At 45.8% G+C, this 25,306-nt stretch overlaps 1 protein-coding gene and 1 long non-coding RNA gene across 7 annotated transcripts in view; one reads left to right on the top strand and one right to left on the bottom strand.

Annotated features, from left to right (window-relative positions):
- Positions 1 to 25,306, bottom strand: part of Mgat5 (mannoside acetylglucosaminyltransferase 5) — a 283,416-nt gene that overhangs the window by 173,021 nt on the left and 85,089 nt on the right. For 3 of the 5 annotated variants that reach the window (XM_006529056.4, XM_006529057.4, NM_145128.3), the window contains one exon: positions 8,298 to 8,680. In XM_006529056.4, the coding sequence (XP_006529119.1) occupies positions 8,298 to 8,538 (241 nt within the window). In that variant the 5' untranslated portion in view covers positions 8,539 to 8,680. The remainder of the gene's footprint in view (positions 1 to 8,297; positions 8,681 to 25,306) is intronic. The other 2 variants (XM_030255028.1, XM_006529055.4) reach the window with 1 other exon arrangement.
- Gm51747 lies at positions 15,021 to 19,433 on the top strand. 2 transcript variants are annotated; one of them, XR_003948722.1, is made up of 3 exons: positions 15,021 to 15,129; positions 16,312 to 16,423; positions 18,910 to 19,433. It is a non-coding gene; the product is annotated as a predicted gene, 51747 (long non-coding RNA). The 2 variants fall into 2 exon arrangements; XR_003948721.1 differs by having other exon boundaries at positions 15,021 to 15,812.

Below are 25,306 nucleotides of genomic sequence, written 5' to 3'. Positions count from 1 at the left end.
TGGCCACTAGGTAACCAATTGAGTAACACTAATAAATGTTTCCCACCCAGTTTGGTGTGGGGATAAATGCTGTCCCCTCTGATCCCTGTAGCTGTGCCATGAGCTTCAGAGAGGTCACACCCACTACATCCTGAGGATCGTCGCTTGCCCAGAGTCACACATCTGGCATGGAACAGGCTCATCTCCCAACCCACATGGAAACGGTCTCTATGGGCTTTTGACATAAACAGTTGCCGTATCAAGATCACCCATAATAACTACTTGGAGCATCCTGGATGTGGAGTCTACATGGAATCCCTTCCACTTCCTGCCTTGCTAAAAACAGGGCTGTGATTCTCAAAGTCAGCCCAGCTGCGGAACACCACACAGACACAGAGCCTGTGGTGAGGAGGGGTGGGATGCCACTCTTCATCCTAGCTCCTACTATGTGCTGGCAAAGCCTGGAAACAGAGGCCAGGAATGTTTGCTGTCTGTCCACACGGGGGAGGAGGATGGCCCGTGAGAACAGGGAATTCCTGCTGTTAGGTGGCCTGAAGTTAGGAAGGAGGAGAACCAAGGTGGTGAGGCCCTCCTGTGAGGACGTCTGGCAGACTTCTCAAACTGAGAATGAGCAAGGAGGGAGGAAAGAAGATACAGAAGCCAGATCATTGGAGATCACTCATCCAAGACCCAGAACAAGAGTGAGATGAGCCGGGAACTCCTGAGGCCTGGATCACTGTGGTATGAGTTCTGTCGGGCTTGTTCTGAGAAGAGTGAAAAGAGACAGGACCGTGGCGGGCTCTCAACACCAGGTAAGGAGAAGGGCCCTGAGATGCATTCCTTCCTCAAGCCCAGTGTGGGAGAAAAGGCTCCACAATAAGGAGAAGGGCGGGCCCTATACACACACACACACACACATACACACACACACACACACACACACACACACCCCATGCTGGCTGCCTCCTCAATCTTCATACTGGGCTGATGTACTCCAGAGCTTGGCCTCCCTTTGACACAACTGTGCTGCCGAATGTCCAGCACAGCACAGCAGGAAACGCCCCAAGCCTCCAAAGAGGTCCATTTTTAGGTTCCCAGGGTGCCAAGCAGTCCTTCCGTAAACTGCATCCTTGGAGAAAGAACAAGGTCTCCTGAGACAAGCCCTGCAGCCTATCCTCCTCCTCTTGGTCTTGCTGCAGTAACAATGTAGTTTTCCTGCAAGGGCAGGGACTATCTGCTTCTAGCATGGCGGTTTCCCAGGAGAGTCCACAAAAGTCCTAGCCCTCACTGACAGTTCCCTGGGTCTTATTTGTAACAATAGAGGCAAGAAGGCAAAAGGGAGGGGGCACTTTTCAAGACATGCAAATTCGTTTCACCTTTTTTTTTTTTTTTTCTCCTAGGACAATGGAAAGAGAAGCCTTGTAAGAGCTCTTATATGCAGCTCAGAAGTCATCTGGGGCTGAGCAGTGCAGGGTGGAGCCAACATCCTAGATATACATATCCAGGCTGAAGAGGCAGCACCAGCCCAAAACACTCAGGGCTGCTCCGTGCAGACTGCTGACCAAAGCCCAGAGCTGACTCCTTCACCTCACTGCCACCACCATGCAGCCCTCCAAGGGGTGCCAGAGGCGCCTCCAGCATTCATTTCCACAGCACCCTCTCCTCCAAACATTCGCACTGGGTTTTGTACCTCACAGCACGTGAGCCCTCCAGTATCCCCAGTGCACATCTGTCTCCTGCAGTGTATGCTCTGCCCAAACTTCTCCCCTTTGTCCTTTAGCTACACAGACACTCCCAGGACTCTATCCCAGGACCACAGAGACACTTGTATGGCCCTGTTTATTAGATGCCCATCAACCCATAAATAGATAATGAAAACAAGGCATACATACACAAGGAGATTTCATTCATTAAGCTATAAAGAAATGTGGAAATCGTGGGACAGTAAGTGGATCTGGATATTACTGTATTAAGTGAGGTGATGCAGACTCAGAAAGACAAATACTACGTCTGCCCCCAAATACAGAGCCTAACTTTTAATGTATATGTGTGAGTTCTGTGTGTGTATGTATTAATGTATGTGTATATGTGAAGAGACAGACACACACACACACAGAGAGAGAGAGAGAGAGAGAGAGAGAGAGAATGTGTGCAAATGAGTGTAGGCTATGAAACTGGAAAGAGGATCGTGGAAGGGGAGAAGGTGTTGAGGGTGGGGAAGGGCAAGAGACATAGGGGACCTGAAGGCAGAAAGGAGGCTGTGGGATGGGGGATGGGAGGGACAAAGGGAAACAGACGAATGAGGAAGAAAAGAGGGAAGGAAAACCATCAAAACCAAACTTTGAAACTATCATAATGAAACCTAATAGTCTGTATGATAATTCAAATACATTAATTAAGAGATACACCAGGAGAGGTGGCTTCTCTCACCACTCAAGGCAAAGAAGTCCCTTGGGGATTTTTATTTTAAAGGTGCCTCTGTGTGTGCACGTGCGTGTGCATGCATGCGTGTGTGTGTGTGTGTGTGTGTGTGTGTGTGTGTGTGTGTGTGTGTGTGTAGGTATAGGTATGTATACTTGAGTGCAGGTGTCTTCAGAGGCCAGAGTGAGACCCTGGATCCTCTGGAGCTGGGGTTACAGATGGTTCTAAGCCACCAAGTGAGGATGTTGGAAGAACAGAAAACTTAATTGCCGAGCCATCTCTTTGGCCCCTCCTGGACTTTTATTTTTTTTATAAACCAAATCCCCTCTACCATTTAATTCATGGAAGAAGTGATTACTCCCTGACATTCCCCCGCTTTTATGAAGGGCAGGGCATCGACAGGAGTAGAAGAATCCTTCTTCCACCATAAACACGAAAGCTGCTTAGGACACACCAGATGGACCCTAACAACAAGCCAGTCTCTAAGGATGAGAGCCAGTCAAATGAACAGTTTGGGACTTTAACAAAGCACAGCAGACAGAAGCCAGCAGAATCCAGACATAACAGGCGACAGAACCTAGAGGCCAAGAGAGACCAGGAAAGTGGTCTGTGGGTGGGAGTGAGCTAGGAGAGGTGCACGGCTGTGTTAGTCTGAACTAGGAATGTCTCTGGAGTAAAGTACGCCAGTGTCCAGTGAGGCAGGAGGACGAGACAGGGTCACTAAGGTGTAGCTGGACTGCAGAGAGGATTTCACTGTTCTTAATTTATCAAAATGAGAGCACGGAAGTGGCCCAGGTCTGGCCTTAAGTAAGAGAGAACCACCAGGGTTGGGAATGTGGGTCAAGCAGCCCGAGAAAGATTGGGTCACCTCAGAAACAAGAACAGCATTGACTGGCGTGAATGACAGCAGCTATGAGCCCAGACAGGCCCAGCCCAAACTGTGCTGGCCTGAGGTAAGCAGGTGTGGCTGGAAGGTAGGAGCCCACACTCCTGCACCCCAAGGATGAATGCCCCACTGTTCCACACAGGCTGCTGGGGACGTTCCAGCAACACATTTGAATGACCAAGTCCCAAAAGGAGTTCAGAAGTCTCTCTTCATTCTGCTTTCTGTTCCTTATTCCTTAAAAAACCGAAGCAAGATAGAAAGACAGGAAAAACTGTCATGTGCAAATCAAGAATTCCAGAACAAATAACCTGTACTGCAAAGGTTGCTGACATGGGGATAATATTTCTGTCACATACATATTTTGTGTTAAGCTAACAATGGACTAGGCTGGGGCCTGAAGGTTTGTCCTTGGATATAGCCTCATCCGTCTCCTCCAGTGACTGGGACACTCGTATTCTCCTAAGTTTTCTTTACAAAATTGGGCAGCAAGGAGGATTCAACCACAAGCTGTAAGTCGCTGACTTTCTCGCATCAAAAGAATCCTGGGTAGTTGCTGAGTCCCTAGTGGGCGTGACCAGAGAATGGGCTATGGTGACTGGAGAAGGAACAATTTGGAAGGTTTCAGAAGTTTCAGTTGTGTGAAATGACTGTTGGTGTCACCATGTTTCTAAGTAATTGAATCTTGAGAGTGGCCATGTTCCAACAAAACTTTATTTATACCAATAAGCAGCAGTCTGAATTTAGCCCATAGGCCAAACCTTGCTCAACACTGTTCTAAGGTCTACAAACGGGATTATAACGAAGTAGGAATCACTTAAAAAAAATCAACTATTAAAATTCGTCCAACACCAAAGTTCTACTTATAGCATAGCAAGATCCTCTGACCCTTCCCATGTGGGAATGGAAGGAGAGGCTTGTCACTTTCCTATACTCTGACAATTTCATACATGTACATAATATATTTTAGTCATTTTGACACATACCCCATCTCCCCCCCCCCATTTCCCCTTTACTCCTACCAAATTCCTTCATTCTTGAAATTTTTATTTCAGACAACTAATAGGATCCTTTTAAGCTAAACACAGATACTGAACACGTAGGACCGATTGTTCATTCTTTTAGGGCAAATATCTTGGCAGCCCATCAAACATGGTCTGTGTCTGTGGCAGATAATGAAGAGTCTGCAAATAGATGACCCACACAGCCCAGCTAAGCCACCCAACATCCCAGAATTTTAGTATCTTACCTGAGACAGGATCTCCAGGAGCTCAGGCTGACCCCCCAAATTCCCGTGTAGCCAAAATGACTCTGAATTCCTGATCTTCCTGCCTCCACCCACCAGAGCTGCCTACCTGTCAATGTCACCAGTGGTGGCAAATTCAAGGAGAGGTTGGGGTCACTTGGATGTCTCTCTAGATTTCTCAGGACTAGCACTAGATCACACCTTGCTAACACCACCCTGCTACTTAGGTGCCAGTGTGTAAAATCCCAAGCCAAAGAAACAGGGAGGTTGCTAAACTCAAGACGCAAAAACCAAATAAACATACCAATTATCTACTTTAGAATATATTTATTATCATCATCTTTGTCAAAACTAGGGAGAGGTTACTGTTATCTTCTGTTAAAAGCTTATACTATGTGTACTATGTGTAACCTTTAAGGGTCAAACTGAAACAGCCCATCCCTCTCCCTTCTCCCCTCCCTCTTCTCTCGAGCAGGTGGTCCTAAACTGTATAATTAAGCCACCTAAGCAGAAGTCCACGAGGGAACCACATCAAGTCAGGGAGTGACCAAGCAAGCAGTGTTCTTTCATGGTTCCTTCACCCAGGTTCCTGCCTCCACTTTCCTCAACGATAGACTGGACTCTGAGCTGGAAGTGTAAGTCAAATAAATTCTTCCCTTCCCTAAGCTGCCTTCGGTCAGAGTGCAACTTATGACCAAAACAGCAACAGAAGAAAATTAAAATACCATGTAAGTAAAGTTGTACCGAAGTAGATTTATCTAACCTAAATCAGCAACAGAACCAGGAAACCCTGTCTCAGTAGACCGCACCATAGGATGGTCCCAAATACCTCAAACACACACATTCTAGTAAGTTCTAGAAACTCAGCTCCAAAAACCACTCGGCTAGGCTCTGTCCTGTGACGACAAGCACACGGTGGGAATTCCAACACAAGACTGAGACAGGTGTGTGTGTGTGTGTGTGTGTGTGTGTGTGTGTGTGTACACCTGCATGTGCACACCTATGTGCATGTGGAGAAAGCCAGAGAATACCCTCAACTGTCATTCTTCAAACACCATCCACCTTGTTTGTTTTTGGTTGACAAAGGGTCGCCCACTGATCTAGAGCTCAGGAAGTATGCTTAGTCAGCCAGCCAGTGCCTCCCGAGTGCTGGGATTATAACAAGCACACCAACTATGCTTGGATTTTTTTTAACATGGTTTCTGGGGGTTGAAAACAGGTCCTCAGGCCCTTTTGTAATCAATTTCCTGGTTTCCCTTTATATTACATATCCCACCACACACACACACACACACACACACACACACACACACACTCGCTCGTTTCTCTGGAATACGTTATTTAGCAACACATGATAAAGACAACTGGTAAAACCACAAGTCTATAAATACATAACGTGTTGGTCTTGCCTATGAAAAAAGTTTGATAAACTGTATTTAGAGGAAACACCTGCTAAGTTGCTGTCCTTCCTGACGAACGTAATTAATGTAGAATTAAAACCTTTAAGACAGCATCTACCACAGGGTCACATCACACTTATTCAACACTAACATTTCGTGCTATTCTGTTCTCTCTGGTGGTAACTGATCTCTGAGACCGATAGACCGTATAGGTCAAGTCAATGAGTCATTTGTCTTGTGTACCTAGTGTTGGGTACCTAGTGTTGGTGGTTGGACAGTGGCACACAAAACAGAGCTTCATGGCTTTAATACATTACATTTAAAAAGGCATTTTATTCAGACGTGTGAAAAGCCAGTGCCTAGTAACACTGACTTTTTACACGGCTGCTGGGGAATCAAACTCAGGTCCTCGGGGTTGCTTGGCAAGCCCTTTACCAACTGAGCCATCCCCCACATTACTGCTGATAAATGTTGAAGAGATACATCAAAAGCAGACAGTGTGACCTAAGGATTCATGTCCTAAGAACTGAGAAAGAACATCGGAGTCCCCGAGCTGTAGCGCCCGTCTCTTCATAGACACATACACTTTAGAGCCAAGTTTCTGCGGCACATATGAGTCCCTGTGTCTGTACTCCAGCTGCGCAAACTAAGCCTACAGTTTCATGTGTTCTAACTGAGGGCATATTTTTGACTAGGCTGCAAAGCAGAGCACTAGCTCTCCTACACCATCCCAGCATGCCATCTACAGCAAACACTAGACCCACTGAAGACTGGGTTTGATGGCTCCATTTCCCCTTTGACAACTAACAAGAGCTCACCCCCTAGAAAACCAGGTCATTCGGAACCCTCTGTGACCACAGCACATCCTGGAAGCAGAATCTCTACGACGCTATGGCCCGAATTCCACTTGCGATGTTTATTTTAAGTGTCAGTATGTGCACTCTGGCACCGTCTGGGTCATGCGAGATGGCTCAGTGAGTACAGGCACTTGCCATGCAAGCCAGACCAGAGTTCCATCCCTGTGTGGTGGAAAGAGGGAACCAGCTCCTAAAGGCTGCCCTCTGGGCTCCACTGTGTGCAGTGGTGCATGCACACAGAAACATGAATGGAAATGCACAGATGACAACAATAATAATAATAATGAATAAGACAGAAAAAAATCTATTGCAAAGTTATACACTAAATGCTAATTGTGTATATTGCTCAGAGGACACTTTTATGTGATTTTTCTCTTTTGTTTTCCTGCCTTCAATTTTTTTCTAAATTAAGCATAGCTCTTACTAAAAAAGGAAGATAAATTTCACATACATCATTTTATATATATCTAAAGTTATATGTGTGTGTGTGTGTGTGTGTGTGTGTGTGTGTGTTTGTGTGTGTATAGTGCCTCATATAGCCAGGCCAACATCAAACATCCTAGGTAGATGAGGATGGCCCTGAACATCTGATCTTCCTGCCAATAGCACCACCATGCTGGGGTTTCAGGCATGTGCCGCCATGCCCAGATCCAACCAAGCATGCCAGGCAAGCTAAGCACTATTTCCAGCCCTCGTGTGTTATTTTCAAAAACACGAGGTTCCTGAAATGAGCAATGAGTTGAGCACAGTTAAAGACAAAAGCAATAAAGTCTGGAAAATCAAACATTAATGGTTCGGGGCAGTTCATTAGCTCAACACTGACCTTAACGGCATCCGAGACATCCTCCTCCCCACTGGAGCTAATTACATTTTGTTTAAGGACAGATAATGAAAATGTTTGTTTGCACTCTCTGAACACACTCCTGTGAGCAGAACCTAGAAATAAGTTGACAGAGTGGGGACTGGCTATAAATGCAAGCCAGAGAGAGCTCTGGTGCTCTGAGTGGCAGGTCTGGGGTGTCTGTGTATATAGGAGTCCCACAAAGGGTACAGCTTTACCTTTCTAGAAATACAGCTATGGGCTGGGGAGTTGGCTCTGTGGGTTAAAGGGCTTGTTGGACAAGTGTAAGGACCTGAGTTCAGATCCACTGAATCCATATCGAGCCAAACACGGCAGCCTGCATATAGAATCCCAGTGTGCCTGTACAGAGATGGAAGGCAGGGACAAGATAATCCCTCAGAAGTTGAGGAGGCAGCTAGCCTGGCATGCAGCTGCCAACAAGAGATTCTGCTGCAGGCAAGGTAAAAATGTAAGGACTCACAGCTGAGGTTATCCACTGATTTCTGGCCCAGGCTCACCCACAGTCACATATAGAAATACACATATGAAAATGTTAACATACAAAACGAACCGCAACCACTGCCCAGGAAAACATAGCAAAGCCCACATGTGGGAACTTCTGGGGCATGCTCAGTGGGGGCACCTCATCCCTCCACGTCCCCTCACTCACCATAGGCTGTCATGACACCAGCGTAGGGGCCATCCACCACGTCCCTGTTCTCCTCTGCCAGTGCCTTAATGTACCTCTTGCTGAGGTCAAGGATCTGCTCCCGTAACATGGAGCTGCTCTCGGGCTGAGTCCGCTGCTGGATGGTGAAGTGCAGAAGCATCATGCCCCAGATGAAGCCGAAAGTCACCAGGAAAAAGCCCAGCTTCTGAGAGGACAACTTCCAGGGAGAAAAGAAAGCCATCTCTCTCTAGCAATGTACCATTCCCTTGGCTCTCAACAAGCAGAAGGGGAAGGCAAGTTCATGGTGCAGGTTGGGGCGGAGAGTGCGTGGCTCTCACTCCGGCTCCTGAGTCAGCTGGTTTCCTTGCTGGGCTTCCATTCTGCTGTGGAGGAGGAGGAGGAGGATGACAGTTAGCAACGTGGGTCGAAACAAAACACAACCATCAGGATCTGTAATTGTACTGAGGTAGCTCCCCAAGCTCGGGCGTGGCTTAATGTGCTGAGTCAACACTTTTTTTTTTTTTTTTTGGCTGAGAGTCAGGACCTGGGAGCCCAGATGAGAAGTCTGGTACAGCAACAGAAAGCCGTACAAATCCACTGAGGGAAGCACGCATCTGAGCGTGTGGACACAGGCGTTCGAGGGCTGGTCCGCTTCTAGACCTAGTTCAAAACGAGAACCTTGTTTTGCAAGGTACAGAGGAGGTAGAAGGATATGTCACCAAATGTCAGCAAAAAATACCGTCTGTGTGTGTGTGTGTGTGTGTGTGTGTGTGTGTGTGGTGGGGCGGGTGGTGGGCAGAGTCCTGTGACAACTTGGTACTTAATGCTTGTGTACCTTGAGCTTAGGAAGTCATTATTACGTGCTTGAAGCAAAGTTTGTACGTGCAGCTTCAGAGGTGTTCAAGAAAGAGGATGTGCCGTCAGAGAGTGTTAAGGATACAGGGGATGGTCCTGTGTTATTTAAGCACGGCTGGACTTCACCATCCTTGTTTCAGGCTAAATTACTCTGGCAGGTGCCATTCCCAAGCACCGAGGTAGAAACAGGCCAGAGGCACAGCTGGTATCCTTTCATTCTAGCTTTTTGTTGGAGGTGTCTGAGCTCAAAACCAGAGCGCACTTTCAGTATCTGTTCTACCACCAAGTTTCACCCCCACCACCCAGGTCCTTGCCTTAGCTATCTGGAGTAAAAGCTGCACCCCACAGGCTCGCCTGCCTGCTGCACAGGGAGCCCAAGGCACTGAGTGCCTGCTTCTCTGTGGTTTTCACTTTCACTGAGAGAGGAAAAATGAAAAGTTCCAGGGCAGAGTTTCAATATGAAGGTGCAACACCTGATAGCAGCAGACAGGCCCAGGGTTCCCTATATTGGGGCTTCTTAGCAAGGAGGGCCTGAGGAGAAGTTGCAGATGGGCTGATGAAGTATGCCCAGAGCAAATCAATGACCAGGCCTGGGGATATAGCTCAGTCAGTATAATACTTCCTAGCATGTGTAAAGGCCCGGAATGCCCATTAGTAGGTGGAGGCAGGAGGATCAGGAATTCAAGGTTCTCCTTGGTTACATGGGGAATTCAGGCAGAATAGCTTACAAGTGATCCTGTCCCTGCTCCCCGCCCCCACCCCCTCCCCCCACCGCCCCCCAAAAGGGAAATCTGCCAGATGCCTCAGTGGGTAAAGACTTTATGTTCTGTGCAAGAATAGGACCAGACATGTACAGCTGGGTAGGCAAACCACCTATACCCCAGCACTTTGGAGACCGAGAAAGGCGATCCCTAAGCACGCTGGTTAGCGAAGATTAAACAAATTGGCAGGCTCTGAGTTCAACTGAGAGACTCTGCCACAATAAATCTAGTGTAGGATGACGGCAAGCTTGGGTCTTCACATGCATACTGTGTGCTGTACACATTTAAACCCGTATGCCCTACCCACACAGGACACACACATACAAAATAAGTAGAAAGAAAGAAAAAAAGAAACAAAGAAATAAACAAAGACAGAAGGAAATTAAGTAAAACAGGCAGACAGTGACAAAAACTCGTCTGATAGCCTCTTCTGACCTCCAAGGGTACCAGGTATACACATACGATACACAGACAAACACACAGGCAAAACACCCATACCCATTAAAAACTCTGATGGCTACATGGCCATGTCTTGGAGGAACGGTGGCACTGTATTGAGGCCTTCCAAATGGTGGCCGACAGAATGGGATCCTCCATCATTCCTTTCTCCATGTGGTTTGAAAGTACACACACATTCTTAGTACTTGCTGCCTCCCCCTCCCCGCGCCCTGGGGACTAAGCGTGAACAAGATGGAGCTCCCTGCCTCATGAGGCTAATACTTTGAAAACCACTCCCCCAGTATATGAACGAACATTTCCTTCTAGATAACCTACCCTTATATTCACCTCAGATCTGAGGGGACTTTTCCAAGCCATGTTATTTGGGTGCCATACCCAAGAGGGGGCCTTCTGGTAATTTTCTTTGACTATTTTAGGACATATCTTGAACTGATGACACAGTTACCTCTAACCTTGCAGACAGGAAGTCCCACCCACTCTCCTTTCTCACTTGAGCCTACTGGAGAGGTTGATGAAGGCCTTAACAGGGTTTAAGTCACAGGAAAGGCAAGAGCAAGAACTACAGCAAAGCCTAGGGCTCTGACAGAAGGTCGAAGGCTTCTGACCTTTTGCTTTGGAAAGATCAGAACCACCAGGATGTTATGTTCTGGGGGTTAAATGAACACGTATGCCCTACATGCACATGACACACGCATACATAGTAAGTAGAAACAAAGAAAGAAAGAAACAAAAAGAGACAGAAGAAAAGACTACGACAGCCTAGTTGAAATTATTCTGGCTCAGTGAGAGGCTTCTTTTCACTGTCAACACACTGGCCCCTGGCCCTCGAGAGCATGGTCAAAGCTAGAGATATTTATTCATCCCGCAGTGAAGTCAGCACCAGCCCAGAGTCCCACGGTCAACACTTCACACCACAGAGTGCAAGATGTACAATCACCCAGGAGCTGGGCCTCCGGAGGATTATCTCACACAGTGATCAATGTGAGAAGATGCTTCTTAACTATGGGTGAAACCTCAACTGTATAAAATGGAGGAAATGAGCTGGCATCCATTGCTCTCTGCCCCTAACTGTGGGTGGGACTGTGACTGGCTGCTTTAGGTTTCTGACACCCTGACCTCCCCAACATGACAGATGGTGAGCCAGGCTTTGTCCAGGAAAAGAATCAAGACACCTAGAGAGGTACACATTTGGAGTCCACAGCCTTAAAGGAAATTCAGAGCACCTGATGGTTCTAATCATAAGCAACTATAGGATTTCCAGGAACAATGCTCTCATAGAACGCAAAAATATGCAATAACAGAAACTCTGTCAAAACACAAAGAGAATCATGTTAGAATTCACTACCATGATTCCCATTAGGAAGACAGAAGTTCTGACTTCAGGGGTCTCACCTAGGATACACTCTCATATCTCAGAGTATGAGTGGGATAAAGAGAGGCCTTAGAAGAGCACCCTCAGTCTTGGTCTCAGGGAAGGACTTGATGATCAGCAGTAACTGGCATGCAATAGAAAGAATTCAGACCAACAATGATCAGAAAATTAGAGTCCCCCCCTCCCCAAATCCTAAGGTGGGTGTGGAGCTCTATTTACAGCAGCAAATAGGCCTCTTGGGTCTACAGCAGCCTCTGTCCCCATCTTCCATGGTCCAGAAATGACCACACTGTATCATCACGAAGGGCTGACCATAGGCTTAGCAACAGAACGTTCATGCTGCCATTTGTCTCCGGTTTCCCAGATGTGGCCACTCTTAGCACCCCAGCATCAACCCCATAGCCTTGATCCTGGTGGCTCCTGGCATACCTTGCCTGGCAGAGGCTATTAGGGTGTAGGGTGAGGGCATTTCAGAAACTGCCCAGCCCTTAGCAGTGAGAACCACACTGATCAAGCAAGTCCTCCAAACAGCTGCCTAATGTCCCTGAAGGTCCCATCTCTTATATCAGCCCCTGGCCCTAGAGAGCATGGTTAAAGCTAGAGATACTCATTCACTCAGCTGTGAAGTCAACACCAGCCCAGAGTCCTACCGGTCAACACTGCACACTGCAGACATCATACAGTTTGCAAGCGACCACCTGCTCTAACCCAGGCAAGTTCATGCTTCTTTCACAACTGTGTTACTATCTCAACCTCTTCCTGTCTATCTTTAACCTTGGCTAAGAGACCTGCCTTTATCTTCATTCTCTCCAATAACATTCAGAATTTCTGAAACCATCTGTGCTTGTCTGTGTTAGCTTTGAAACCCACACCCTCATCTCCAGTGTCTTGACTTGACCTCACCTCCTGCATAAATTCTCCCAGGTCCCCAGAGTAGCAAAGGGGAATTTTTTTTTTGGGGGGGGGGAACCTTATCTATTGTTCATTAGCACAGTCTTGCTTCAACTTTGCTATAGGCTCTGTGAGGTTCCAAAGATAAGGGATTCTGATGCAGGGGAGATGGCTCAGATGGTTTTGCAAGCATTAGGATCTATACTGGATTCCCCAGAACTCACAGTAAAAAGCAGGGAGCAGCGGTACATGTGATGATTCTAGCACAGAAAAGTGGAGATAAGTGACCCTAAGGGCTCACTCCCTAGCCGGCCTAGCCAAATGGCTAAGCTCAGGGAACGTGAGGGATCCTAGCTCAAAACCATAGGAAGCCAAGGAGATAGATGGTTAAGCAGTAAAGGTGCTCGCTTTGCAATCATGTCAACCTGGACTTGATTCCCCAGAATGCATGTAAAGGTGGAAGCAAAAATTCAACTCTATGAAGTTATCTTTTGACCTCCACTTGTGTGCTGGGGTGCATGTGTGTGCACACACAGTAATAAAGAAGTTTATAACAAGATGGACAGAACCAAGAAACAACATCTAAGGCTGACCTCAAGTGCGTGTGCGCGCACACACACACACACAGAGCATATATAAACTATAGAACAGAGAATGAACAAGGAAAGGAACCATCTATGGAAGCTATAGGTCTTCAGTGTCATACAAGGACGAGCACAGGGAAAGGACAGCAGAGAGATGGTAAGAAAGCTTAAACACAGCGTCCTGGAAAGCTCTGATTTGTAACTTTTTTCTTCCTATGGATAAAATGCAGAACATTCTAAAACCACACAACACCGTAAAACTTAGGCCACTAGGGCTGAGTCAAGAGAGCCGAACTCCTGCTTTTTACACTGTGTTCCAAACAAGTTTTCAAAGGTTCTGGAGCATCCACAAATGTTTCATATTTTTTTTAATATCGATTTTCAGGGCTAGAGATGAGATGGCTCAGTGGGAAAAGGGACTTACCAAGGCTGGTAACCTGAGTTTGATCTCCATCCACAGAGTGGAATAAGAGACCCAGCTCCAACAAGTTTTCCTCTGACTGCCACATCCCCCCCACTCCCCCCCAACCATGTAACTTAAAAATAAAACACAACATTTCCAAAGATCCTGACACTTTCCTGTCTCCCCTGCTTTCTCTGACTCTCTGACTCTGCCTAGCCATTCACATTGTGGACCTCCACTTACAAAGGTGAGGGACAGCGAAGGGCGACTTTGGAGTGAATGTCTCATCTACCTGATATAGCTAGCCTCCTAGGTACACATTTTCCCAGAAGGTAGACAAGAGAAAAGGGACAAGGGCGAGCATGAAGCTGTCACCACCTTGTCATCTATAACTGCACCATGTTCCATGAGTTCCACTCACAAGAACCATAAATTATTCACACTTGACAGGACTTCCCACCCACACTAAGTGAAACCACAGTAGCCTCAGGAATTCTAGAAACGTTCCCAACCTTCTGACACATCTACTGACCGCATCATCTACAAAGTTTAGACATTGTAACAAAATAAATTACAAAATAAACCGGAATACACACACACACACACACACACACACACACACACACACACACACACACAAATCTTATAATATTTTAAGTAAGTTTTGGCTGGGTAGTGGTAGAATATGCCTTTAATCCCAACAGAGGCAGGTAGTTAGTTCTCTGTGAATTTGAGGCCAGCCTGGTCTACAGAGTATGTGCCAGGACAGCCAGGACTACACAAATAAAACCCTGTCTCACCCCCCAACCCCTACCACACCCCCACCCCTGAAATGTAAAAAGTATCCGATTTTGTATTTAGGTTGCATTCATGCTTATCCTGGGATGCACAGGGCCTGCAGGCCACAGGCTATACACACCTGAACCAAGACAAGAAACACGAGTGTGGACACGTGTGCCTGTGGAGGCCCCAGGTTGAGGCCAGGCGCTTTCTCCAGACCCACCTGGCAATCTGGCAAGTCTCCTAGGGCCTAGTGCTTCCCACCTCCCAGATGTGGAGATCCTTACCAGATGTGTATGTGAGATTCACTCACACTCAGGTCCTCACACATGTGCAAAGCGGTACCTACCGAGCCCTGCCCTGCAATCACTCAGCCTGAAATAAAGACATTTAATCCAAGGGGGCCCAGACTTGGAAAGATCTGAAGGCTGGATCACTTTGTTGGGGAGGGTGCCATGCTCACTGTCAGGTTAGTGGTTAGCAGCTCCAGCCTCCCCCTCCAGCACAAGTTTCCACCAAGACTGTCACAACCGGAGAGCTATGACAAACAATGGGAAATGTCTACCCATGGGGCCAAATGATGGCTTTCAGTGACCCCAGTTGAAAGGTGCCACCTTAACCAGGGACAGGTCCTCCTTTACCTTTGCCTAGTCAGCCGCTACAGGTTTCAGAGCAGAACAGGAGAAAAGAGAAGACATCTGGAGCTGGCGACCAGCCCTGTTAACTGGTAGGGCTATGATAAGCCAATGGAGATCCCAGAGGGATGAGAGAGTGGAGCCCCAGAATTATAACACTGACTGATACACAGTCTGTCACTGTCTTAGGTCACTCTTAGGCTGTCACCGGGGCTAGATGAAGCTGGGCAACATTCCATCACAAAGAGAAAGGAGCTCAGAAGACTCTGCTCATCCTTGAGAAATGATAAGCAGTTAACAGTTGCTTGGGGGAGGAGCTCACAAGGCACCACCCCTTTCTAAGGATTGACAGGCAGGGAATGATTACTGTAGAAGGGCTCATGAGGCCCCACCCATGTATGAGAAATGATAGGCAGCTAACAGTTGCTGGAGGGAGGAGCTTATTCCCCCCTAAGCCCCACCCCTTCCTAAAGATTAACAAGTGGCTATGGGGAAGGGGCTTGGATAACTCATGTTTGCTGGGGAGATGATGGCTCGTAAGGCCTCTCTCCTCCTTGAGGCTTGTGAAGATTTATTTTGAATTGTGTGTGTATGCAGGCAGGCCCATGCTCCATGCGTATGTAAGGATCCACAGAGGCCAGAGGATGGCCTCACAGAGATGGCCTGTTCCTGCTTCCCCAAAACCTTGGAGCTAAAGACGTCCAGCTGCAGCAAACAGTCTCAACTCATCAGCCAATTCTCCAACCCCCATTCCCGGGGATTATGGGCGTTAATGGTAGGGTTCATGAGCACTAAGTTCCGATATACAGTTAAGGATTTACAGGGGGAGGGGCCCATAAAGCTCCATCTTTCCCAGAAGACAAACAGGAAATTAACAGTTGATAGGGAAGGAAGAGACCGTTTCTTCGATGGTGTAGCCATTGGTTAGGTGTCTGTGTTCCTGTAAATAGCACGTCACCCGTGTTTCTGTAAGCAACCCCAAGTAAACTCTGGTTCATACACACACACACACACACACACACACACACACACACACACACACACACACACACAAGACAAAGTAAAAAGGAGTCTAGTTGAGAAAAATGGGATCTGGGGAAAGGGATAGTGAGGAGTAATGGTCAAAATTCATTTTATATATATTGAATGTATATATGTATAAATGAAAAGATATTGAAAATTATGTATAATTGATACATGTTAATAAAAAGACTCAAATATAGTTGGAAAATTTGTATATGGGAAAAAAAAAATAAAAGATCCTGGCTCCTAAGGAACAGGCAAGAGTCTGTGAAAGGATCCCATCTGGATGAAGCTTCACCAGACAGTTCAAAAGCAGGATTGTCATCTGGCCTCCTTGCGGTTCAGGAACTGACACCAGGAGAGGTAAGCAAAGCCTTTTGAAGAAGAGAGTTGGGTAGTATGTGAAGAAATCCGCAGAGATTTGTGAGGCAGATCTCCTCCGTGTGGAATGATGCTAATCAAAAGACTCCCACTCAGGGCCAAAGGACAGGGATGCCACAAAAGGATTTCATAATCAGCATGGAGTGTCCTGACTTCTGTCAACTATCTCTAGAAATACACATAAATGTCACAGCTTAAATGGCTCCCGAGTAAAGAAAACCATCACAAAAAGCACTAAGATTATCTTAAATATAGGGTTCAGTAGCAAGTATCAAGAGAAAAACCATCAATGAATGATTGTTCAATGCCTGATGTCCTACAAGAGGGCCCTCTGCCTTACTCTGGGACGAGCCAGGCTGGGTGCTATCAGCAGAAATAGGACAGCCTTCCAAAAAACTAGACTAGATTAAGATTACCAGGTTAAAATCTAGATGCGAAAGGAAATAGGCACACACACATAACACACACATGCACACACCCCTGACATGGCCATGCGAGGCTGATCAGACTTAAACCTTAGAATGAGTTTCTTAAATAAGGACACAATCAACTCACATGCAATACACAGTTTCAACAGACCCAGGATCCCAAACACTCCAGCTCTGAATTCCATTTGGAGGAAAACTAAGTGAAAACACCCAAGTTGTTATTCTTTTTTCCATTTGTTCTGCAATTTCTAAAGCCAAGGTCAAGTCTCCCACTTGCAGTCTTAGGGCACTCTGGCTGGCATCTCAAGCCCTCAGAACACACAAATGATAAACTAGCTCAAGTTTGTATGGCCAACCCTACTTAGAGATTCACCCGGCTGCTTTCTAAAAGGTAGAGGTTCAGCTCTACCAAAGATCTTGATTCAGTTCATCTGGGATGTAGCCCAAACAGAGGTGTTATGTATATAATCTCCCTCATAAAGTATAATATACAGTCATAATACTGAGAGCTATTAAATGATCCTTTTACCATCCATTTACCATTCTATCTAAGGAGACACAAATGAGACCTATTCCAATGTTTTAAGAGGCAGTCTCTCTGTTCCCCATAAGAATGTGCCCACTGGCTTATAGGATAATTTGTCTCTAAGACTGACTAGGTCCTCAGCCTTCCTAATGCTAGGACCCTTTAACACAGTTCCTCATGTTGTGTTGACCCCCAACCATAAAATTATTTTCATTGCTACGTCATAACTTGTAAATTTTGCTACTGTTATGATTCAATAACATAAATACCCGTGTTTTCTCATGGTCTAAGGTGACCTCTGTGACAGGGTTGTTCAACTCCCAAAGGGACCACAACCAACAGGTTGAGAACCACTGCCTTACAGAATCAGAAGTTGGGGGCTAGGGAGACTGCTCAGTCAGTCAGTGCGTGCTGTGCAAGTATAAGGACCAAGTTTGATTCCTAGAGCCTACATTAAAATCCAGGTGTAGGCATGAGCACTTGTAATTCCAGCACTAGGGTGGCAGACAGGAGGACCCCTGGGGCTTGGTGGCTAGACAATCTGTCTAGCAAAATGAGTGAGCTCTGGGTTGAGTAAGAGATCCGGCCTCAAAAAATATGGAGATGAATGACTGAGAAGACAACTGAGGTCAACATTGAATCTCTACAAGGTGCATATACATGTTTGTGCATGAACACATATGAACACACACACACACATACACACACATATATGAGGACTTTTGGCTTATTAGATTGAAGTCAAAGATAAAACTTGGAAACAAACCTTCCAACTTCTAATTCTGATCATACAAAGAGCCCTAGTTTCAATACTCATCATGACCTCTGCACTTGTCAACACTAGCCTGGGTAGAGAGGAAGCTCGGAGCCTGTGGGGATGTTTTATCGTTTTGGAAGTACTCACTTCAGAACTGACTAGTAACCACAAATACTTCCTGGGCTGATTTCAAAAGTAGAACAGCCATCGGGCCTTGGGTGAGCACAACTGTCAGGAGCCTTCTTAGTGCAAGAGATGTCAATCAATAGTTTCTGAGAATGCTTTGATACTTTCCAAGGTACATGGGAGTATCTTCATGGCCACTAACACCCTTTCAAAGTTTTGCTGCAGGACAGAGACTCCCAGGGTACATAGTGCATTCATTCATCGACACCAGCATCGTCTGGGCTCTTGTGACAAATGAGCTCCTGTCTCAGTAATACACTCACTTCTTTCCCCACACAAGTGACCACACTCCTGCATTTCTCAGCAACATAATCATCTCCTATAGTTTCTATTAGCGTATGGCAGGGCATTAAAAATCTTAATAAATACAAGATATCAAAGCTTATAAAGCACACCCAATTTTTTTGCATGTGATGATTGTATATGTGATAGATACATGTGGTAGGTGTGCATGCACATATAAGCGTAGAGGCCAGAGGTGAGCCAGATGTCTTCTTCAATTGCTCTCTATCCTTAATTTTTGAGACAAGGTCTCTCACTGAACCTTGAGTTTGCCGATTCCCCTATACAGAGTTCACAGCATGTCCCAAGGATTCTCCTGGCTCTGCTTTCCCAGCAGTGGAATTACAACATCAAACTGGAATGCATGGCTTTTTAAATCTGAATTGAGACCTTCAATGAGACCTGGGCACCAAACACTTTACCAGTCCCGTTTCATTCATCTTGACAGCCAATCTACTAATATTCCAAGTGACTAAGGGTAAGTTACAGTTTGCTCATTTAAAGCACAACAGCGAACATTTAATTGTGTAAGTTCTGGCCACAAAGTCAGCTCCAAGTATACATACTCATCATTAGAATGCATCCAGTGTAGAAACCAAAGGCAGATCCAAAGCAAGACTCGATTACTGGTCTTAAGCTAAACCTACACACCTACACACACACACACACACACACACACACACACAAACTGCCCACTGTTTGGATTTCATGTACCTGGATTTCAAAACGGATCGAGTGGTTTATAAAACGAAGACTCTACTGGACTTACTGCTGAGCCAGACATATAATCTATTTCCCAGGAGGACGCAAAGAGTGGCCAAGAGGAGGTCTCTGGGGGAGGGCTGTAACTCAGTGCAGGGAGACTGCAGTTCTCCTGTATTAAAAGTGAGCAGGGTTTCTGCACCCCAATGTGAAGCCTATGCATGACTGTCTTCATCACTCAGGTGTGTGAAGGACTGAGTCGGCGAGGGTCAGGGAGTCATAGCCACATGACACCTTCCAATTCTGATCTACAAGAGTAAAACCACAGTGTACTTTCATATTTATTTGCTGCTGACTGGCCTTAAATTACTGTATTTATACAATGATACAAAAATATTACTATATTTTGAGGTTATATATGTGTTCGTGAGGATGTGTGCATGTGTATGCAAGAAAGTTAGGAGGGGTGGTGGTCAGCCTTGGCTGTTGCTCCTCAGGCACAGTACATGTCTGTCTGTCTGTCTATCTATCATCTATCTATCTATCTATCTATCTATCTATCTATCTATCATCTATCTGTCTGTATATCTATCTATCTATCTATCTATCATCTATCTGTCTGTATATCTATCTATCTATCTATCTATCTATCTATCTATCTATCTATCCATCTATCCCTCCATCCATCCATCCATCCACCCACCCACCCACCCATCCATTCATCTAAACAGGTTTCTCATTAGCCTCGAACTCAACCTGTAGGTGAGACCACCTAACAAGCAAATCCCAGAGCTCTTCCTGTCTCTCTCTTCCAAGCACCAGGATTAAAGGCATATGCTGTAGTGTGCCTTTAGTTCACAGGGAAGTATAAGATTAATTCATATTGCCAACTCCCTTCGTGTACTTTAATTTTTTGTGCGGGTTTTTTTTTTTTCTGCTTTGATTCCGAATGCCAGGAGTAGACAGGAGGGCTCCAGCTGTTGCTTAAAGCACGTCTCTAGAAGGAACTCCCTGCAAGTGTAAAGCTTTTGATTCAGATAAATGAAGAGATAACATTATTAAAAACAAATACTTTCTATTTCTTAAAAAAAAAAAAAAAAAAAAAACTCGGTTCTTTAAAGAGGCTATAATGCATGCCCAAAGAATTCTGCTGTGATAATGCAACTTTCTGCTAAATGTAAGATAATCTCAAGAGAAACTGACAGAGCCCTCAATCCTTTTTACTCTGACCCGTTTCGCTAATGCATCCTGCCTTTAACCAGCAGACCATTAAGAATAGAAATGGTTTTCATTGGTATACAGTATGTAACAGTCAAAACCCTCCTGATGGCCAGTGACTAGTTCACTTCTGAATGTCATGTGCCGTCCAGCTCTACCTAGCTCTCGGCTAAGGCTCCTCTTTCAGATTCTCCTGGCACAAAGGGTGATGGGTGATCATACATGTAAATACACAGTTTATTTAATGCCCTTAAAAACAGAAACGGTAAGGGCTGTGCATAGAGCTCTGTTAAGAGCATTTACATAGCATCCACAAAGTCCTGTATCCAGGCTCCAGGTACACACCTGGCCTTCCAGAATGTGAAGGGAGGGAAAGGCAGGATGATTGACAATTCATAGCCGTATTCAGGCTACATAAGGAAGTTCAAGACTAACCTGAAATACACATGCACGAGACTCTGTGTCAATAAACAGAGCTGGTAGGTACCTCCTGGGTAAAGGCTTTTGCCACCAAACCTGACAGCCTGAGCTTGATCCCTGGAACCCACACAACAGGCAGTGAGTCCCACAAGCTATGGCCTTTGTGTGCTTGAGAACACACACAGGAACACACACACACACACACACAGAGGAACACACGTGTATGCATACACATACATCATACAAAATAAAGAAATGCAAACAAACAATATGGTAAAAGAAATGTTAAAAGCCACACTGTCATTCAAAAGGCAAACTGAGGGCACCTCAAAACCAACCAACCAACTAAACAAACAAACAATACTGCCTCATATGTCTAGGCTCAGATATCAAGATAGCTGGTGGTGTTGTCTTGGAAGTCTATGTATGTTTAGGAGGTAGAATCTCTCTGAAGGAAATACAAGAAAATACATGGGTGTGAGCCTTGAGATTTTTATAACCCCACCCAAGTTCATGTGCACACTCTGCTTCCTGACAGGGGATACAATGGGACTGGCCACCTCACACTCCTGCTGTGGTGCCTACCCACCATGATGGACTGTAGCCCTCCCAGAATGTAAGGTGGAAAGAAACCCTTCCTATGTTGCTTCTGGTCAGCAATTGTGGTTATCATGATGAGAAGAATAAATACTACCCATCTCCAACACCTCTTTGTACACAGCAAAAAGGGGCGGTGACAGAGTCTCCTTTTCCTCAACTTCCCATTGAAAAGATCAGGTTTTCATTTACTAGCTACTTGGGTTTTATAACAATCCAGGAGGATGGTATGTATAGCCGAGAATAGGATTCTGGCAGGAGGGAGCCAGGGAGTGGGCAGCAAAGACGGTTGATTTATAGAGAGACAATTACAGCTGGATGAAGTCATAATGACAGACAGAAAACCACCAGAGTTAATTTTAACTGCACTTTCTCTCTCTCCCCTTTTTTTCCCTTCCTTCAAATAAACTAAATCTGTGTCACTCACGCCTTACGACCACTAGATTTAGATCCCAGTTTAAACAATTTTTATAATCACCACACACGAGGGAGGAAAAATGACCGCACTCAGTAGCACACTGACCGAGATGTTGCTATCAGCACAGTTGGACCTGGGGGAGTTTATCAATACCTTGGCAAACATGCTGTGAATATGCCCTTGCATGTGTGCTTTTTTAGAGTGGCCTGACTCTACCTAGGAGCTTAATTAACAACGAACTTCTTTTGTGACATCCTCCATCAATTGGGTCAGATTTGCTGTCATCCCAATTCATTTCCTTCTGGTGTGATGGTCACATCAGGGTACTCTACGTGTGCATCGAATCACCTTGGAATATGTGTTAGATACAAGAATAGCTCGCTTTCTCTTTGAGTTTACTAACCTATTCATCTAGGGCCAGGTAAGAACGGCAGCCTTGATCATAACTAGAGAATCTATTAAGCTAAGAGATCCACCTTACCACATATAAGTTAGTAAACGGACAAGAAAGAGGTCTAAGAAGGAAGAGAAGGGCTTTGTTAAACACAGACAATGTGATCTATGTAAAAGGGCAGCCTCTTGTCTGTTCCAGTCACTGAATAACTGGAGTAAGACTTCATGAACTTTCCAGAAAACTCAGGGCTGAAGAAATGGTTAAACTCTCAATGTCCTTGCCTACACAAACAGGAGACTCTGAGTTCAGAATCTTGGTATTCACACAGAAAAGCTGTGACCCTAGAGACAGAAGGGCCCCTAAAGTTCACTCATTAGCTTGTCTGGCCAAATCTGTAAACACTGGGTGTAGTAACAAACATGGCCTCAAAAATTAAAATTGAGAAAACCACAGATAATCACTCTCTTGTCACAAACACTACCATCACCACCAGAAAAACACAGTTTGGTTAAATTTTTATACTTTAAAATGTTAGCACTAGTTAGCTAGTTAGCTAGTTAGTTAGTTAGTTTTTGGGGACAGGGTTTTGCTCTATACCCCAGGCTAACCTCAAACTCATGGCACTCATCTTAATCACTCCATATAAGGAACAAAGTGACCGTAGTCAATTACCAGGATGACCCAGATGTCTCTGTCATCATATAAGATCTCTAACCAACACAAACAGCTCCCAATAACTGTCATGCTTCACAAACTTAGGAGATGAGAGTGGCATAGAATGAGCACATGTAAGCAGCCTCCACCAGGCTGCCTCCTGCTCTCCTCAGACCACAGTACCCTTCCTGCTCTGAGGAGGCTAGCACCCAGCAAGAGACCCACAACATATGTGGTCTGAACATCTTCACTTGGAGACACATCTCAAGGGACAGCTCCTCAGCCAGAACTGAAGCCAGCCTTGTGAGCCTGCTCTAAAATGGCTCAGGAGGCCCAGAAGTCAAGTGCCTGTGTGAGTGGTGAGGCAAGATGGTATGGCAGAGGGACATTGGGTAATCAAATCCAAATTCAAGTCTTAGCCCCAAGAAGGCCTCAACCTGCTTTGGAAAGTTCTAGAAACTTCCAACTGTGGAGGATGTCTACTACTACACAGAGTTGTAATTTGCAAATTGCTGCTTCTGGCACTGGGCTTTTGGTGAGAACTGGATGACTGAAGAAGTCTCCTGACAATTCAGAGGAGCCCCAGGCACCTTCCGGAGTTCCTGTTTAACCTAAAACCACACAGCCCGCCTTGGCTAACCACATTTTATTCCCAGGAAGGCTCTGGTTTACCCTGTGCTCTTCAGTTCCTGTCTCCAGGATGCACACAACGTCCATGTGAAGCATAGACAACACAGGCAAGCGCCAGCAGAATGCCACGGTAACTGACACCGAATTTATCTTGTCCCTTACCTTTGGTGAAGAAGTCCTGCAGCCCTAGGTGGCCAAACCCTGTTTCCAGGAATGATTGTGACTGTTACTTTGGGGTATTTCCTGGAGCTGGGGAGATGGCTTGGTGACTAATTTCTGTTCAAGCAGGAGGACCTGAGTTCAGATGCCCAGCATCCAAATAAAGAGAAGCATAGTGGTGCATCCCTGTGATCCTAGCCTCAGGGAAGTGGAGGCAGGAAACTCCCTGAGGCTCCCCGAGGCTCCCTTGCTGGCCAGCTTAGTTACATCAGTGAACTCCAGGTTCACTGAGACCCAGGTACGGAGGGAAGGAAAGCAAAGGAGCCTATCTTGAATTTGAGTTCCATAAATATATTGGAGGCAAGCTCAGAGCACACACAAGCATACAGTGCGCACCCACAGAACAAATTCCCTGGGTCGGTCCCTAGAAAACGGAAGGATCCCTGTCACAATATTGACTTTTCAAAAGTAAACACACACTCCTCAGAGTCACTGAAGCCACCGAAGCAAGTCATTCTCTGGAAGACGCCATATTTAAGAACCGTGACCAAAACAAAACCAAGAAACTAACAAAGCCTGCCTTTGTGCCCTTAAATTTCACAATGCAAATGAACAAGGATACGGCAACACGGTACACAGACAGGCTCGGAAGAACAGCTCACCATGACATCATCCCAGACTCAAAACGCATAAACATCTGTAGTGTTCTCCAGCATCAAACCCGTTGTGACAGTGTGGACTTTTTACATAAAAAGATCGCAAGACAGAATTATGAGGCTTAGATTTCTACTTGGCAAGCCCCTGGGGGTATAATCCACTTTACAAGAATAAATAAGTAGTGGCTAGCAAAATCTACACTCATCACGACCACCGTAGCATCAATGGTCTCTGAAACAGAGACAGTCTTAAACTGAAATGTGTCCCCACGGGTGGGAGTGTGTGGCTCAGTGTCAGTGAGTAAAGTGCTTGCGGTATAAACGTGAGGGGTAGAGTTCAAATCCTCAGTGTGCATGTAAGCTGGGGGGCAAGGTGGTGTACACCTGTAACTCTCTTACTGGGAAGGGAGAGACCAGTGGCTCTCTGGAACCCATTGACCAGCCAGCCTAGCAGAAGCAACAAGCTACAGGTTTACTGAGACTGTATCTTAGAAAGGAAGATGGGGCTTGACAGAGGAAATCACCCAGTGCTGACCTCTATCTATCCCTCCACACGCACGTATGTACTCAAGCATACACCAACACATTCACACACACACAAAAGCATACATGCACGCATGCATACACACACAAAAACATATATACATGCATGCAGGCACACAAGAACACATGCACATACAGAGAGAGAGAGAGAGAGAGGGAGGGAGGGAGAGAGAGAGAGGGAGAGAGTCAGTTAGTCCTCAGGGAATATTCCAAGCAGCCAAGAGTAAGAATCATCACAAAATGATTTTCAGCTATGCCATATCCCTTACAATGACCTACCAGTGCTCAGGTCTTG

This window comes from Mus musculus, chromosome 1 (assembly GCF_000001635.26).
Source record: "Mus musculus strain C57BL/6J chromosome 1, GRCm38.p6 C57BL/6J".
Lineage (NCBI taxonomy): Eukaryota > Metazoa > Chordata > Mammalia > Rodentia > Muridae > Mus > Mus musculus.
The sequence above is the reverse complement of the archived record's forward strand: the minus strand, read 5'-3'. Positions and strand labels throughout refer to the sequence as shown.